The following is a 19,469-nucleotide window of genomic DNA, read 5'->3' as shown; positions in this document are numbered from 1 at the left end:
CAGAGGAGCCGCTTGACTTTATCAAACTCCTGCACTGGCTAAGTTGAGCAGTGGCAACCGGAGGCATCCAGCTAAGCAGGGCCTGGGCGGGCTGCGGAGCACAGAGCCATGATGCCGCACAGGGACCGCTTCCCTCCACCCGAAGGAACAAAAATGGAATGCAAATGGAAAACAATAGGCAGGGTGCGAGCCCCGCTTCTTTCCCCCTCCCTCCCCTCACCTGTTTTCCTTTTGCATTCCGTTTTCGTGCCTTTGGGTGGAGGGAAGCGGGCTTACTCGGCATCCTGGCTCGGCATTTTGCAACGTGCCTGGGTCCTGCTTGGCTGGGTGCTTTCCATTGCCACCACTCAACTTACCCAGTGCAGGAATTTGATGAAGCCGAGCAGCTTCTTGGCAGGGCCCAGATCCAAACTAAACCCGTACATTTCCCACCACTACTGCCCTCTCCTGCCGCTGCCACCCTCTCCAGCATGCTGCCCCCATCTCCGCCGCAGCTACAATGGCTGTGGCTTTGGGAGACGTTGGCTGGTGGGGAGGAGGGGCTAGGCTAGTGCAAATGCTTACCTGTGTGTAGGCAAGTGGAGGCAATTCTGTAAATGCACGTGGTGAAGGCGAAGCAGGGTGAGTTCAGGGCCGTGGCCAGCCAGCCATCACTACCAGTTTGGCGACCCACACTCAATTACCACTACCACTTCACCCAAACCACCTCTGGACTAAACCTTGAATAATTGACAAATAAAGCATGTGTTTTGCTAAAGAACTATGACTTTTCCCCTAATGTCTTGAGAATAATTTGCAGTTAAATAACCAGGGAATAGGATTAAGAGAAGAAAGAAAGTACTTTTAAGTGATTATTTGCCTTTGTCTAAAAATGTAAAATTAGGTATCTTTTGCAAAGATAGTCATAAAAAGGCAGATGTTTCACCTTATATTAATAACAGTGGCAAGAAATTTTGTTTCCTGTAAAATGACTTAAAAAAAATACCCACTCTAGTTTTCACTGGGCATTTTCTAAAGTTAGTGCCATAATGGAAACAGAAAATAGTTTTTCGGAGAAATCATTTACAAAGAAAATTATACCACTGCTGGGATGCTAGTTCCTCTTTACTGCTAGCTTGATTCATGAATTTACTTCTCCAAACAGCACATCAAGGAAACAATTTGCAAGAATGTAATAAAGAAAAGAAACTCTTAGTACATTATTGAGTAGGTTTTATTCTACTTTTTCCTAAAGTATTAGAATGCCATCAAATGAATTCAAACCCCAAATAAATCCAAGGCATTAACCAATGCTATAAAAAGTATAAAGTACAGTATATTACAAAGGTTGTTTAAATTGAAATCTATCTGAGCTAAAGTAGTGTAGGAATAGAAGTATCAGGTGGGTGATACTGATAGTGATATATTATGACTGATACAGAGCCATAGTGGCACAGTGGTTAGAATGTAGTACTGTAGGCTACTTCTGCTGACTGCTGGCTGCCAGCAGTTTTGGCAGTTCGATTCTAACCAGTCAAGGTTGACTCAGCCTTCCATCCTTCTCAGGTCAGTAAATGAGGACTCTAGATTGTTGGGAATAATATGCTGACACTGTAAACTGCTTAGAAATGGTTGTAAAGCACTGTGAAGCAGTATATAAGTTTAAGTGCTATTATATATTATCAGTGACTGATATATAATCACTGAATTTATTTGTTGTGCTTCAAACATTCAACCACTTGCATGGAATGCTGTTCATTTTTATGGCATATTTTAAGCCTGATGGTTAGCAGTAGTAAGAGAAAAATAAAAATATAAGTAAGTAGGCTTTTGCTATAGTCCTATTTAAAAAAACATTCTATAGAAAAAAGTATTGAAAAAATGCACATTTGGATATGTGCATATATTGTGAGTAAGTGAGTGGAAGAGAGAAAAAATGAGAGATGGATATGTAAGTTTATACATACTTGGTTTATCTTCTTTAAAAATATTGTGATATGTAAAGCTTTAGATTTTCATGTAATGAGGATCATATATACATGGAGGAAAGAAGTTATTGAGCAAATTGGCCTGTTTGATTTCCAAAGCTTGCCTAGGTATTTTTTTCCTTGGTGGTAGTATCATGGCTAACTTGCTTTCTTCAGCCACAATAGCATTATAATCTATTACATATATGGAAGCAAATTGTATTGTTTATATTATTTTACACTTCTGCTACTGTTTAGTTTGCAATATTAATATTTGGATTGAGAGTAGCTGGGTATTTTTAATTTAATAGAACATTGGTGAACAATGTGTCATAAAACAAAGGGTAACTACTTCGTAGTATTGCATGTTGTTTTAATAAGGGGGAAGCAAAAATGAAAATGAAGATGGCACTGTAAGTGAACTTGACATGTAACAAGATTGCTCTTATAAAAGCTGCTGTGTTATTTTAAGAGCCATTTACAGCATTTATAAACCTTTTATTATTGGCAGTAACTACAGTAGAATTCTCATTCCAAAATACAGAAGTATAATAACTGTTTGGATTATTAATTAAAGAAGCAGCACACTATTTCAGACATTTTAGAATTGGTGTCAAGCAACAATGAAATTATGTGGGAAATGGGGCATCTCATACACCTGGTAGATATAGAAGATTGCATATTAAACGCCAAATTCTATTTTTAAAAACCTGAGCAATGTTTACATTAGAGGTAAGCCAAAATTAGATTTGAAGCAGGCAGAGGTGCTTCAGAATCGATGTGGGCATTCTGCGTCTCTGCAGCTCCTTAGAGTTGGTACCTTTTCCTGAGCTTCTCCTCCATTAGATGTTTTGGTTTGTGTCCATCCCTTTGCATCATAAGAGATCAGTTCAGAAATATTATTATAACTGTATAAAGCAAAGAATGAAAAAAGACTGTGGCAAAAGAAAGCAAAGGTGATGCAAATAGTAATAGACATCTTGGGTGTAATCTCTAAACATCTGAATACTTTTATAGACATTTCTGTTGCTAGGTGAAATATCACATACGCACCATTTAACAACAGCAATTTTGGTAGTACCAGAAATGGGTGTTCAGTCATAACATAACATGGAGGATTGGGCATAAGTATTTATCATGACCCAGGACTCAGATTGAGACTGCATTTGAATTTGAAGAAACTGCTTCAGCGGAACCAGTGGATTGTCAGAGACATAAAGGTAAGAATCATCTGAGGCTGATCAAACACATACATCACCTGAACAGCAGGAGCAGTCAGTTGATATGTCAGGTTTTCCAGCCCTCACACCCAGTGAGTAGAGCAAAAATCAGGACAAAGACATTCTGTGAGGCTTCTTACCAAGCGAGGTAGTAAATCAAAACAGCTGACTACCACCTGATTTAAGCTGCATCCCTCTTAACACTTGTTGGAATCAACTATCTGATCACTGGCTTTTGTGTGACATAGTGTGAATTCTGCTTGTGAAATTCTGACCGTCAGATAACCCTGACTTGGAACTTGCAACCCTGGACTATATTTTGACTATTCTGCATGCCTATTAAAAGCAAATCATTTGGGCAAACTTCTTTCATACACTGTGTTTGTGCTGCATTTCTTCTCTGCTGTTATTTCCTTGACCTTGAGTAAACTACTAATGTCCTTAGAAACTCAGTGTGGGAGTGTATAACTGAAACCAGAGGCAGGATATTACCATTCATTCAGTACTGTCATAGCTTCAAACGGTTGCTGAACAATTGTCATTAAGAACTTCCTGTAATTGTCTATGTTTTGGTCATGGCAAAATCTCACACTTAGAGTAAAAACATCTTAGAAACAACCAGCAGACTATTACAACCATACAAATATCGCCATCATATACAAAGAATAAAAATTCTTTTAAAGAATAAAATTAGCTTCCTTTAAAAATTCTGCTTGATCAATAATTTTATTTAATACGTTTTTGGAAAAATAAACCCTCCATCATTCTCCTGCTTTATTAATAAAGATAATTTTTGCTTCCCAATTATCATTCCTGTGGGGAAAAATTAAGTTATGGAGGACTTTATCTTTCATTTACACAGCTGGGTATTTGACAGAGCTTTAATGAAATATCTCTCTTGAATTTGGCAGATATTATTCTAGGAAAATTATTACAATAGAGATGGAACTCATTATCTGTGGAAGACATTTTCACCACTTTGATCTCCCACACTTTGACTTTAATCTTAATTACCCATACATAGAAATCCATTTGATATTAAGCTCTAATCTGACTCCAGTCCTGAATCAAATGATATCAGTGACTGCTATTGAGGCAATTTATGTCTGTATTTAATATGCACCCTACCATTAATCCATCTTTATATGGGAAGCACAAGAGTGCGGGTCTGTTGTAGTTGTTTCAGGTAATTCAGCTCCATTTAAGAATACCCTCTGTAGCAGCCACATATATAAAGGGAGCTATTCATTTGTAATGACTCATGGAAACATGTATCATTGGGGCAAATAAAGTTGACCTTACTACATAGCCTGCCTTTAAAATGATTGGCTTTTCTATGTGAACATCAGTGACACAGAGTAGAGATGTTCAATCATCTGAAATGACCTTTTAAAACAGTGACATTTTCTTTACTAATGTATTAGACTTTTGATTGTGAATAGTACAGAAATTTCATTCTCCAGTTAGGATAGGGCTGAAGAATTTGTTCAGTATCTGCAGGATAAAATCATTCAGATCCGGACAGGCTTGGACTCTGACTGGGTACATTCGGGCGAGTTGACGGGGATGAATCTTGTAGAGACCATCTGGAATGAATTTGACCCTGTGACCCGCCGAGGGCATGGACAGGATTATGGGGAGACTTAGTGCTGCCACTTGTCTGCTGGACCCGTGTCCCTCTTGGTTAGTCTCGGCTTCTCGGGAGGTGACACAAGGCTGGTTCCAGGCAATTACCAACGCTTCATTGAGAGAGGGGTTCTTTCCCACCGCCTTGAAAGAGGCGGTGGTGAGGCCCCTCCTTAAGAAGTATTCCCTGGACCCAGCTTATTTAGTCAACTATCGTCCGGTCTCCAAACTTCGCTTTGTAGTGAAGGTTGTTGAGAGTGTGGTACCACGTCAGCTTCCCCAGTACCTGGATGAAGCTGTCTACCTGGATCTGTTTCAGTCTGGTTTCAGGCCTGGATACAGCACGGAAACGGCATTGGTCGCGTTGGTCGATGATCTCTGGCAGGCCTGGGACAGGGTTTGCTCCTCTGTCCTGGTCCTATTAGACCTCTTGGCAGTTTTCGATACCATCGACCATGGTATCCTACTGCGACGACTTGGGGGGTTGGGAGTGGGGGGCATCATTTTATGGTGGTTCTCCTACCTGTCAGATCAGTCGCAGTTTGTGTTGACTGGAGAGCAGGGATCGACCCCGAGGGGCATCACTTGTGGGGTACCCCAGGGGTCAGTTCTCTCACCCCTCTTGTTCAACATATATATAAAACCACTGGGTGAGATCATCCATGGTTTTAGGGTACAGTATCATCAATATGCTGATGATACCCAACTTTTCATCTCTACCCCAAACCACCCAAACGATGCCCTCAATGTGATGTCCAGATGCCTGGAGGCTGTGCGGATCTGGATGGGGAGGAACAGACTTAAACTCCATCCCTCCAAGACCTAGTGGCTGTGGTTTCCGTCATCCCAATTTGTGCATCTTGTTCCATGTTTGATGATAGGGGGAGAAATTTTAGCCTCCTCAGAGAGGGCCCGCACTCTGGGCATCCTCCTGGATACGCGGCTTAGTTTAGAAGAATGCCTGATGGCCATGACCACAGGGGCCTTTTACCAGGTTCGCCTGGTAGGTCAGTTGCGGCCCTTCCTGGATCGGGATGCTCTGTGCACACTGTCCACAGAGCCCTCGTCCTTTCTTTCCTGGACTACTGTAACACTCTCTACATGGGGCTGCCCTTGAAGAGCACTCGGAGGCTTCAACTAGTCCAGAATGTGGCCGTGCGGGTTATGGGGGCACCTAGGTGCTCCCATGTTGCACCCCTTTTAGGCGGCCTGCACTGGTTGCCGGTTATCTTCCGGGTGCGATTCAAGGTACTAATTATGACCTTTAAAGTGCTCCATGGCTTAGGCCCAGGATACCTGCAAGACCACCTACTGCCACCGGTAGCCTCCCGCCGCCCAGTGAGATCCCACAGAGTTGGCCTCCTCAGGGTGCCGTCGGCCAGACAGTATTGGCTAGCAACCCTCAGGGGGAGAGCCTTCTCTGTGGGAATGCCATCCCTCTGGAATGAGCTGCCCCCGGAGCTTCGTATAATCCCCGACCTCTGGTCTTCCGATGTGCCCTAAAAAGTTGGGTTTTCCAGAAAGCCAGCCTGACCTGAACAAAACAAAATAAATTAAATGATATATTATTGTTAATTTTAATTGATTTTTTTTAAAAAAAAATGTTATTGTTAATCTTAATTGGGTTTGTTTTTGGGATATTATATGTAATTTTTTTTAACTTTTGTAATATGTGTTTTTTTTTATGTTGTACGCTGCCCTGAGTCCTTGGGAGAAGGGCGGCATATAAATCCAATAAACCAAACCAAACCAAACTTTTTAACTATACAATTTGGGATGAAAAGACTTTGAATAATGTGGGAGTAGGAATGGATTTCCAGAGGAAAAATTGCAGATTATAGGAACTGGGGGTGCTACTCAGATGGCCCTGAGGACACAGATAAACCTGCAAGTGTTTCAATGACTCTCTAAAAGAATGCAAATTACCAGCTGTCTGCAAGGAATATAAATCCTTCCATTCCCCACTATCCTATCAGAGGTGAGGAAACTTCTAAATGAAAAGTGAAATGTCTTCAAAATAAAAAAACAAAAATGTCCAGTTGCTTTCTTGAAAAAACACCTTTGGGGCGAGAATGTGTATAATGTTGGCAGCCCATCTATTATGATTTACTCTGACCTATTATTTGAAAAAATACTGTAAAATTAATACTGTTTTATCAAAATTTTGTGGACCACATTGGGTTCCTCCCTTTAAGCAAACCAATATGTTTAAGCACTACTAAACATGTTTGGCCATCAAGTTGCTGATGACAGTCCATAACATTTCCAGGTCAAGTATGCAGGTGTTAGTTTTTAGCACTTTATCTTAAAATCAGAGTACCTTAATGGCCTTCTCTTGAATGAATTCATTGGATAAGCCTTGTGTCTAAATTCAGTAGATCAGTACTTGAACAGCATTTTAATTGTAAAGTATTCTCCCTCCCCTTAAATAGATTCCGGTTTCCACAAGCAAGTATTATTATTTTTTCAGTAGGATAAACTAGCACTTGCATTCTTGGTCTCTTGTTTCTACTGTTTTATGGTTATGCTATGGTTGTTTGGTTTCACATTTTTAATGTTCTATTTTGCTATTTTAGCAACAGCTTTATATTATTTTTATAAGCTTTCATGAATATTAATGAATGATTTGCATCTATTGGGTAAAATATAGATTAATTTATCCTACTGGGCTTTATTTGAACTGTGTTTTATTACAGTTTATGAATGCAAAAGATTCTACATTAATATAAACTATTTTTATCTCTGGGGAAACAGCACTCTTGAAATGGATTGTTGGGATGGAGAAAGAGCTTTTTATCCCTGTCTTACTTCAGATCACTATTTATCTACAACTGTTAGATTTGGGATAACAATGCCCTGGTTCTGGGGGATGTAGAAAACAACGTATTGCTGAATATATAACGTAGTGTGTCAACATGAGCTATAAATGCTATTGATAACCTTTTAATGCTTGATTGGAAATGTAGAACTAATTCAGGGCGTCCCTCACAGTTCACTGTTCTATGAAATTCCTTTGATGACAGCTTCTGAGATGTTGATCTATAATGATAATGCAGAAGAAGAAAAGAAACTTTCTTACATTTAAGAGCATATGCTTTTCCATGTCTGAAAAGGAGCTACAAAAATTAATTTGTTAATAGCATTCAGCTGCACTTAGTCAAAAATGGCCTTAATCTACTTTATAAAAGGGAGAAGTTCTGAATCGTGAGTTAATTTCACAGGAATCTGACTCACTTTTAAATAAGAGTTTTTTGGGAAAAATCATGAACACTTTCTTTTGGAAATACCTTACTAAAGTTTATCCATTGTTTAACTTTTAAACTTGCTGTTTTCATTTTCTCATACTGTATCTTACTCATACCATATGAGTATGGTATGGTATCGTATCTTACTCATACCATACTATGTACATACTGTATTTCCTCATCCCTTAAAGACATGCATGCCAAGTGCAGTAGAATATCTGAGACATATAATGTACTTTTCTTTATAATTATTATGTAAATAAATATACACACTAATACATACAGTATATGACAATAAATTATCCATTGGGGTTCAATATGTAAATGCTATTGAAGCAATAATAAAAAATAAATTGATGAAATGATAGACATCTGATTGCCAAAATTAGAAATTTTATCTGCTTTTCAAAATAGGTTGCTACTCTAAAGATCTGAAGAGAGATGGCAAAGATTTTGCACTTCATCTATAAAATATTATGAGTAGCATCCAGGTTTCATTGCATTTGGAGTTGACCCACTCAAATGAATGGCATAAATGAGTGATAACTGAGTCAAGTCCTTTTGACTTCAGCCAATTGTAAAACATTGGGCAGGACATTTATTATTATTATTACTACTGTTCTGAAATTAAAATAATCTAGTTAGTTACATTTCATATCTTCAAAATACTATTAAAAGCCAGAAGTAGACCTTTATAGTTCTATTGTTGGGTACCTAAATATTAGTCCTTCAAGGGGGCAGACAGAAACCTTGATTTCTATCACAAACTACCTTAATTGTAAGAGTTTTGCAAGTCTGAAAATGCTTCTACCCTCTTTACTTTTAGTTTCCCCAAAATTGGGAAGGATTCCTTCTGAGATGTTCCCACAGCCTTTTTCATTCTGTGAGCTGAGAAACCTTTGCACTAAGGCAGCATATTAAAAAGCGGCAATAATTGAGAAGGCAGTTATTCAGATTAATATGACACAATTATTCTGGTCACCAGTCCTCCACCAGACAAATTAGCACCTTAGGTTAGAGCTCTTAATAGGAATTGAGGATCACAACAGTCTGTGAAAAGAAGTTATGTTAATTAACTGCAATTATGTATTTTTTCTGAATTTAATAGATATATATCCCATTATTTTAAAGTAAATTATTTATTGTAACCATAAAAAGACATCTAAATAACCTGATGCTATTGGTTTCTTTCTATTCCTAAAATATATCTTTGGAGTTTTCTATTTGCATATCAAATGCATATTAAGATTTGATCAACCAGTTCAAAGATCTTTCCATGTGGACTAATAATTCAAAAATAGCCACATTTTATACTGCACTAGGAAAAGATTTTGTTCCTGAAAAATAAGGGGGGGGGAATAAATTAAAACTGTCAAGTTTTGTTGATTTAAACAAATCTTGAAACAACAGTTATTACTTAAAGTCTGCCCACATGCAATTGTTGACTAACAAACTGCTATGTATTTTCTTACTGTATTTGTTTAGGTCAGCCTGCTCTCCGTGAAGCCACCTCTTTGTCCTGCATCCCCAATGGAAACCCAGGAAACAGAAAAAATAATCATAGCCCAGCTATCCCTATTGCTGGGAAAAAAACCCTCTCATCTGTTGCTAAAAGGTATACCTTATACTGTCTGTCCGTCCGTCCGTCCGTCCATCCATCCATCCATCCATCCATCCATCCATCCATCCATCCATCCATCCATCCATCCATCCATCCATCTATCTATCTATCTATCTATCTATCTATCTATCTATCTATCTATATCACATTTCTATAATACCCATATCACCTACGTAACTGGGCAGCTTACAATAAAAACATATAAGAATATAAAAGCATAAATAAGAACAAAATTAAAAGCAGAATTAAAAGGGTTACAGTATTAAAAGTTAGATAATTAAGATACCTACTATGCACAATACCTATTATCCCCAAGATTGCTTATCAATCTTGCTCCCGTGCTAATGGGGAGGGTTTAAATAAATTTTTAACATTCTTTCTGAAGTCCAGAAGAGTAGAGCCCACATCACCTCTGGGGATAAGATATTCCAGAGGGTTGGGCAACAGTAGAGAAGGGTCTCTTCCTGGATCCCATCAGGCAAAATACTTTAATCAGTGGGACGCACAACTGGGGTGTGTGCATCCCATATCAGGATGATACAGTTTCTCAAATAAGCTGGTCCCATGCCATGAAGGACTGTGAAGGTGATAACCAATATGTTTAATTAGACCCAGAAGTAAACTGTATCTAATGCCGCTTGCACAGCAGATACACTATCTGTATAATCTTAGGGATGCCCAGGATTCTTGCACTACCATGTTTTACACCAGTTGCAGCTTCTGGATATGTAAAAAGGTCGCCCCATGTAGTGCACATTGCAGTAATCCATATGGGACATGACTAGGGTATGAATGATTGAAAGAAGGCCCTTGATCCAGGAAAGGGCATAACAGCCACATAAGATGAAGTTGAATAAAGGTCCTCATAGTCACAGCCACCACCTGCTCCTTGAGCAGGAGTCCAGGAGAAACCCCAGTTTATGCACTGGGTTCGTCTGGGGCAGTACAACCCCATACAGGACCAAAAATGGTAAACTTTCAGATACAGAGGATCTTCCTACCCGCAGACACTCCTTCTGAACCAGGGTTCAGTTGTCACCCATTGTTCCCCATCCAGTCAGCCACAGTCTCCAAGCACTATGAAAGGGCATCCACCATTTTACTTCACCCAGGATGGAAATAAATATTTGGGTATCATCTGCATTAAGAATGCATTAACCTTTGCTAAGACCAACCAGCATTTCAGCTAGGTGGGATGTAGAGCTAAATCAGAAGTGGCTGTCCTTACAGTCCTGAAGACTATGCCCATTTCTTCAGGTCCAATAGGATCAAACTGTTCCCAGATAAGAATCTTCCCCAAGCAAACCCGCAGACCTGCACTGTGTTTGGGTGACTATGCCCAGTTCTTGGCGGACAAAGTTGCTCGGTTTCGGTCGGATTTGGACTCCACCTTTGCAGAGCCAGCCGTGACACGAGAGGACGATTTGGTAGACCATCGCTGGGTTGAGTTTCAGGATGTTACCCCCGGGGACGTGGACAAGGCCATGAGGGCTGTGAGTGCTTCCACCTGTGTACTGGACCCGTGTCCCTCCTGGCTGGTTGCTAACAGCAGGGAGGTGACACGGGGCTGGATCCAAGCGGTTATTACCGCCTCGCTTCGGGAGGGGCACTTCCCCGCCGCACTTAAAACGGCGGTGGTGAGACCCCTCCTGAAGAAACCATCTTTGGATCCAGCTGTACTTAACAACTATCGTCCAGTCTCCAACTTCCCCTTTATTGGGAAGGTTGTTGAGAAGGTGGTGGCCTACCAGCTCCAGCGGTCCTTGGAGGAAGCCGACTACCTGGACCCCTTCCAGTCCGGCTTCAGACCTGGTTACAGCACAGAAACCGCTTTGGTCGCATTGACCGATGATCTCTGGAGAGCCAGGGATGGAGGCCATCCCTCCATCTTGGTTCTCCTTGACCTCTCGGCGGCTTTCGATACCATCGACCATGGTATCCTTCTGCGACGACTGCGGGAGGTGGGGGTGGGAGGCACTGTTTTGCAGTGGTTCTCCTCCTACCTCTCGGACAGGTCGCAGTCGGTGTTGGTCGGGGGACAGAGATCGACCACGAGGCCCCTAACATATGGGGTGCCGCAGGGGTCGGTCCTGTCCCCCGTACTATTTAACATCTACATGAAACCGCTGGGCGAGATCATTCGGAGGCACGGGATAAGATACCATCAATATGCGGACGATACGCAGCTGTATCTGTCCGCCCCGTGCCAACTCAATGAAGCGGTGGACGTGATGAGCCAGGGACTTGAAGCTGTTAGGGACTGGATGAGGGCTAACAAGCTTGTACTCAACCCAGAAAAGACCGAGTGGCTGTTGTGTTTCCCTCCCAAAAATTTGGCTAGTGTTCCACCACTCAGGCTGGGGGGTCAAATTTTACACCCCTCAGATAGGGTCCGCAACTTGGGAGTCCTCCTGGATCCACAGCTGACCTTTGATCACCACCTGTCGGCTGTGACCAGGGGGGCATTTGCCCAGGTTCGCCTGGTGCGCCAGTTGCGACCCTACCTGAACCGGGAGGCTCTCACAACAGTCACTCGCGCCCTCGTGACTTCTAGGCTGGAATACTGCAATGTGCTCTACATGGGGCTGCCCTTGAAGAGCATCCGGCGGCTTCAGCTAGTCCAGAATGCGGCCGCGCGAGTGATTGTGGGTGCACCTCGGTTCGCCCACATAACACCTATCCTCCGCGAGCTGCACTGGCTACCTGTTGATCTCCGTGTGCGCTTCAAGGTGCTTCTTACTACCTACAAAGCCCTTCATGGTAGTGGATCTGTGTACTTGGGAGACCGCCTCCTGCCAATTACCTCCTCTCGACCCATAAGATCGCATAGATTAGGCCTCCTCCGAGTGCCATCTGCCAGCCAGTGCCGGCTGGCAACTACGCGGAGGAGAGCCTTTTCAGTAGCAGCTCCGACCCTCTGGAACGATCTCCCCGTGGAGATTCGTACCCTCACCACCCTTCAGACCTTCCGCACAGCCCTCAAGATCTGGCTATCCCGTCAGGCCTGGGGGTAAGACCATAGTCCGCCCCCACCCGAATGTTGTATGAATGTTGCTTGGTTTTAATTATACATTGTGTTTTTTGTTATTGTATGTCTTCCCCTTCCATACAAGTTGTTAGCCGCCCTGAGTCCCCTCAGGGAAAAGGGCGGCCTATAAATAAACTCAACTGAACTGAACTGAACTGGTCTCCAACTGAGAACAGATCCAAGTGATTTTATGTCTGTGTGGGCATTGAAAATTAATCAGTGCAACCCTGAAGATTTTCAGTGGAATGCATTAACATGAGCTTGGTAAACATATTAGTACAAAAGTCTGCCACTCCCTTTCCCTTCTTAATCTCTCTATGTTTCCATCTAGCTTTTTTTATGTGAATAATTTTAGGGTCAAGGAGATGATATATTCTTTATAGTTAGACCATGAGTTATAACTATTAGTTCAGTGATCACTGGAAATTACAGTGGCACTGAATGAATGATACTTACAACTTATACACAGACTTAAACCACTGCAGTGCCTCCATGGTCACATGATCAAAATTTGGGCACATGTTAGTCTGCACACGCTTACAACCTCAGGGGCATTTCAACTCCCCCCCCCCCACCTGCCTATTTCTGCTCTTTGTCTGTCCTGCACAGTGGCACACATTGAATATAGTACTGGGATGGAAATAGAGACCCGGGGTTTTCAACAATTCCAGTTGGCTGCATTGCCGCTGGGCTTCTATTTCAGCCCCAGTGCTGCTGCTGAGGAGAGTGCCCCAAGACCTGCTCTGGGCCAGCCATCCCAATGCCATGGCCCCCAAACTCTTGCTATCCTGATTCCACAGGCTATGCTGCACTCAGCTGACCTTAACCATCTTCCTCCTGCTGCTCATGAGACATTGGCTCTCTGTGAGGCAGTGCTACTTCTTCAAATAGTACACCCCCTTCTTGCAATGACACAGATTGCCTTGGGAAGAAGGCCTGGTTTGGCCAGCAGCTACTTCAGATAAGGACAGGCTTTATGTGCTTCATCTGTAGTGGGAGGAAGATGGTAAAAGGGCCTGCAGAGTGCAGGATGGTGGAGGCAACAGAAGCTTTGTGCTCTAGCACTAGGATGGCTGGCTGCTGCAGAGGCATGAGATGGCATAGGCTGAAGCTGAGGACGATGGCTGAGTAGCTGAGACTGCTGATGCCTAGGCCTCTACTTCAGCCACAATGGTGGGGCACTAACACTGAGATTAGGACAGCCAAAAAGACAGAATTGGAGACGGGGAAAGTCCAACAGGAGGCAGTGCCTTACCTCAATGAGCCTCACAGCTGGAAGAGACCAAGTTAGGTATTCCTTGGATTAGGCTCCTCATCTAATGGGCAGTTGGATTCAGTTAATGATGGTAATGGGAAATGCTTGTATTTCAGTTCCTAAGTGATGGAGCTGCTTGATATTTTACCTCCCCCGACTCTGAGATATCCAGTCTTTGCTTCCTGCCCCTTGGATTCCCCACAGACCTATGGACCTACTACCTATCTCTATGAATGTTAACTTTCAAAGATAACCGGAACTCAGGGTGTACAGAAGGCCGCTCCATTGTTGGATCGTGTGGCATAATCAAGAAAAAGAATTCCTGCTGGTTTTACTTTCCTTGCTATGCTTTGCTGCCCCATGGCCAGTAGCAACAGCATAAAGTGATTGAATGGTGGGTGACCAGGAGCGGGTAGAAGCCTGTAGAACTCGGTGGGGTGGCAAAGCTCCTTTGCCTGTGGGGACCCATCAGGGAAGGATGGATGGTGGTGGAAAGAGGTGGGTGGGTGTGTTGTAGCATCCCTGTAGTCAGTGATAAGGGTGAATGATTTCAGGGGGACTGAAATGGGTTTGTGTATACCTTTTGTAAGTTTGAATGTTCACTAAAAGGCCTGTCTTAACTCAAGAACTATCTGTATGTGTAATTTATAGTTTGTTTTTTGAAATCTATAGAATATTGCTGGGAAAAATATAGCATATGTTAATCCAGATCAGCGGTTCTCAACCTGTGGGTCACGACCCCTTTTAGAGTCGAACAACCATTTCACAGGGGTCGCTGAGACCAGCACAATTCTAAACTTTAGACTCCATCTCGCGTTCCTTGAAATCCCCACGGATGGGCTCCGGAATTGCCGCGCAGAGCGTTGGCGCAGCTCCACGCCGTAAATAACATAGGTGCATGCGCACACCCCATACAATTAGCCCCAGAGACTTCATAATGGAGGGAAAGTGTTCCTGAGAGGAAGGGGTTTAGGTCCTGCTCCGAGCTGTAATTGTGCGGGGTGTGCGCACGGCTATATTTTTCACGCCGCTGCCAGGTACTTTTAACTATATCTAAATCCACAACCTGAACCAAGCTCAGGAGCCCGAATTGGCCCCATTCAAACAATGAAAACCTGCTTGCTAAAAGTGCCATAAACCATGCACAAAGGAAAAGAGCAAAAAAAAAATGCAATGCAAGATAACAATTTAAAAAATGATACAAGTGGAATTATTATTAGAAATAAAATGTAACAGAGAAAATGATATGTATGAAAATATAAAGTAGGGTATCCTGAAATGCCACCCAGAGAACCCATAAGAGAAAGTAAATAAGCAAGGCAACAATGGAAAGGAGGAAAGATGAGGAGGGAAAGGAAGAAAGGGTAAAACAGAGGGAGTAAAGGAGGGGAGTCAAGAGTAGGAGAGAGGGTAAGAGGGAGAGGAGGAGGGGAGGAAAGAGAGGGGAAGGAGGAGGAGGAGGGAAAGGAAGAAAGGGTAAAGCAGAGGAAGCAAAGGAGGGGAAGTAAGTGAGGATAAGAAGGAGGCGAAGAGGAGGAGAGGAAAGAGGAGAAGAAGAAGGGAGAAAGGAGAGGAGGAAAGAAGAAGCAGAGAAGGGAAGTAGAGAAGATAGAAGGAGCAAGCTGTTGCAAAATAAAATGGGGTGGCAAGAAAGTGACCCAAACTGTATTCTATATATTTGTAAGAAAATAACGATAAATGATTAATGATAATGATATAATTAATGGTAGTTATAAGTGTATATTTGTGAATGAACTTGAAAGAGAAAATATTTTTTTAAATAAAATTAAAAATAAACAATGCACGACGTTTGCCCAATAAATTAAGGTTAAGCTTACCACCACCACCAAGGTTAAGAACACTCCTGCAAACAAGCCCAAACCAGGTTAAAATTCCATCCAGGCAGTGTAAGCAAGTTTGTGAATGCAGCTGCAGGCAACTTAGTTAAGGAGGCTATGGGAATAAAGCCACTGTGTGTCTCTGTATGTGTGTGTAAAGCAGCCGAGGTTGTCCAGCCTCCAGGATGTGATTCTTTTCAGACCCAAAATTTAGGAGCAGACAAGATGTTGGCTGCTTCTATAAAAAAGATGTGGAGACTCTAGTCTAGAAAAAGTGCAAAGAAGAGCAACCAAGAGGATTAAGGGACTGGAAGCTCAAATACATGAAGAACAGTTGCAGGAACTGGATATGTCTGGTTGAATGAAAGGGACTTAAGGTGATATGATAGCAGTCTTCCAATATCAGTATCTACATTACGATTCATAGCAGTAGCAAAAGTATAGTTATAGAGTAGCAACGAAAATTTTTTTTATGGTTGGGGGTTACCACAACATGAGGAACTGTATTAAAGGGTCGTGGCATTAGGAAGGTTGAGAACCACTGATCTAGATGGTATAGACATTGATGAGATGATGATGAATTTCACAGATCAACTAATGTATTATTCACTAACTTCTTAGACCAAGTACCCATCTTTTAATAGGTAAATTAAAAATCTTAATGTAAAATCTGGATGAAGAATTTTTTTAAAATATCTGGTTTTTCTGTTAACCTGATTCACTTTTAAGGACTTCTTTCCTATTTGTTTGCTTCAAAATATTTTATATATATGTGTATACATATTTTTTTATACTTTGTTTTGCAGCGGTACAGAAAAAAAGAAGGACAAACATCAAGGACAAACAGAGAAAAAAGAGGACTCTCATTCTAGTGATCAAAACCCACAATCTCAAGCATCACCTTCTCCCCAACCCTCTGCACAGATTCTCCCAACACACAGGCAGACCCCAGAAGTCAAGAGCTCTGCTCCAGGCAAAAGGTTTCCTAAATACAGAGCTAGGAAGCATTTGCAGCGATACTAACATTATGCTTTGCTCCCCATTAAAAGCATGTATATGTCTTTTAAAATCTTTCTTGAAAGATTTCTATTCTTTTGAACTCCTTTTAGAGTTCATACTGCTTGTTGCTGGAGAGTAACAGTTCTCCACCAAGCCACTTTCCCCCGCAGAGTAATCAATGGTAGTCAGTTTAAAATAGCATTATACTATATAAAGCAAGAGCAAAATATTTTAAAACATTATTTAAAAGAACCCCAAATAATGGTAAGAGCTGTCAGACGCTTAATAAAATTGTGTTGTTTTTATTGCCCATCTGAAATTCAACAGTGATGATCAATCTGACCTCCCTTTAGGGGCAGTTATGCAAGGTGTGAGATAGCTGTGAATCAGAAGTCTACTTACCCTCTGACAGGATGGCTTTGATCCACTCATTATCACCTGAATCTACCCCACAGGGTTATTGTTTCTGTGAGGAAAAATGGGAAGAGCAAGCATTACATGAAACTCTGGAGGACAGAGAGAACAAGCTTTTAACAATTAAAGCCATAATTATAAATGGCTTGCTACTAAAATAACTGCCCTAAAGTAAAATCAGCCAAAAGAAAAAAGTATACTCAAGGCAGGAGAGAAAAATAAGTGTAATGGCAAGGACTGTCCACTTAACTATGCATTCTGGAAAAAACAAAACAGTATGAGCGATCACACTATCCATATACAAAGTTACTATAGAGGATTCTCAGTGCATTTCATAGTTTAATGAGCATAAAATATTCAGCTATTCAGATGATTGCATACTAATGACCCTCAATTCTTCTCACTAGTATTATAAACCTTTTTGCACATCATTTCTTAGGTTGCTGTTCGGTGTTGGGTGGCTTGCGGTGCTGCTTTTTTTCTGCTGGGTGCTGCTTTCTTTTGGTACCAGTTTAAGAAACTGTTTTCCATCATGTCTGCTTGCCTATTCTGGCTATTATTATGCAGGGAATTGAAAAGAGGTTTTTCCAATCTCCTAGCACCATTGAACTATAGATACCAAGCACTGGAGTTAGGTTAGGTTATAGGTTTATTTCATTTATATGCCGCCCTATTCCCGGAGGGACTCAGGGCAGCTAACAAACCCAGGGGAGGGGGTAATACAGACAAGGCAAAAACAACAAACAGAATACAGAGAAAATTTAAAAACAATCAACAGTCACACAATTCGAGCAGGGAAGGGAACTCATCAACCCCAGGCCTGTCGGAACAGCCAGGTTTTAACGGCTTTACGGAAAGCCTGAAGGGAGGTGAGGGTCCGGATCTCCGCAGGGAGTTCGTTCCAAAGGGCCAGAGCAGCCACAGAGAAGGCTCCTCCAGGTGGTCGCCAATCGACATTGGCCGGTAGATGGAATCCGGAGGAGCCCTAATCTGTGGGATCTGATGGGTCTTTGGGAGTTGTGACATGCACATATAAAGCAATAGCTGTAACACCTTCTCTGATTTAGGATAAAGTAGAGAAATAGTCAGCAAGATTTCCTAGGCATTCTGGTTCCAGAATCTTTGATATATTTTTTAAATCACCCTAAAAACTCTGAACTCTTTGAAGCAAATATAGCAGGCTTGAGGCTTGTTTCTGAAATGATTGAAATAGAGTTTCACGATTAGATTTTGCATTTAAAAACAGAGAACAGAACATACAACCTTCTAGGCATGTTATAAATCATATTTTCAAATTATTTTGCATATTAGTGATGGATAATCCCAAATTTGATTTGGGTTTAATTTGAAAATTAGAATAAATTATTCTGTCCTAACAGTGTATGGCAGTCAATAGTTCTGTATGATTCTAGTCAAGAGGCTTTTAAAGATCATTAAGTATTATGTTTAGCTAAAATCTAAAGCATATACTGTCTGTCACTGAGATCTGAGAAGTAACACCTCTTAAATATCTGAATCGGGCTGAAATCTTGTGCATTTCCTCCCCAAATATATTAGCACCTGGTATTTTTTTAAAAAAAATTGTCATCCAAATTTTGTCTATTTTTAAAATATAATTCTTAATGTAAATAAGTACATCAGTAAAATAGTGTTAGAATTTCAGTTGCTATTGGTGGCATTTGTTTCCAGCTTCCAGGAAGCTTCACAATCAAAATGATTTTTAAAAGTATATTTTTGAACAATAGCTAAACAATGGGCAATTCGTTATTCCTCAGATTATAAAACAGCCAAAGTAGCAATAACAATAGCACTTAGACTTGTATACAACTTCATAGTGCTTTTATCTCTAAGCAGTTTACAGAATCAGCATTTTGCCCCCAACAATCTGGGTCCTCATTTTAATCAAGGATCGCAGATTTTTTCTGCCTCAATTTTTGTAGGGTACAAGATTACCTATCCCAAGGTATGGACTAATTACATATTATTCAACTTAAGTTTCACTGTAATCAAGCAGAAATATTCATGATTAATTTTGCTATATTGTATTGCAACTCTAGTTACAACTAACTTGCTATGAATATTTTAATAATTGTTCGACACAAACATACAGAGAGATTGTTGCAAAAGGGGAGGAATCAAATACTATTGATTAAAGCTGCTTCAAATTGTTGAAACATGAGTTTCATGTTCCTTTTTTTATAAAATAGAAAACACACCTTGTATCCTTAGATCTGCAAGCCATGTTTCAAACACAACTTTTTTTTTAACTGACCCTTC

The 19,469-nt window shown here is 41.2% G+C and overlaps 1 protein-coding gene across 3 annotated transcripts in view; it reads left to right on the top strand.

Moving 5' to 3' along the window:
* Positions 1-19,469, top strand: part of EML4 (EMAP like 4) — a 130,245-nt gene that overhangs the window by 54,809 nt on the left and 55,967 nt on the right. For 2 of the 3 annotated variants that reach the window (XM_087717722.1, XM_087717723.1), the window contains exons 3-4: positions 9,523-9,652; positions 16,586-16,759. In XM_087717722.1, coding sequence (XP_087573848.1) covers positions 9,523-9,652; positions 16,586-16,759 — 304 coding nt within the window. The remainder of the gene's footprint in view (positions 1-9,522; positions 9,653-16,585; positions 16,760-19,469) is intronic. The other variant, XM_087717724.1, reaches the window with a different exon arrangement.

This window comes from Thamnophis sirtalis, unplaced genomic scaffold, assembly GCF_051295495.1.
Source record: "Thamnophis sirtalis isolate CommonGarterSnake01/CBP01778 unplaced genomic scaffold, rThaSir2_p1.2 scaffold_6, whole genome shotgun sequence".
NCBI classification, from domain to species: domain Eukaryota; kingdom Metazoa; phylum Chordata; class Lepidosauria; order Squamata; family Natricidae; genus Thamnophis; species Thamnophis sirtalis.
This window is presented reverse-complemented; position numbering and strand designations above follow the sequence as displayed.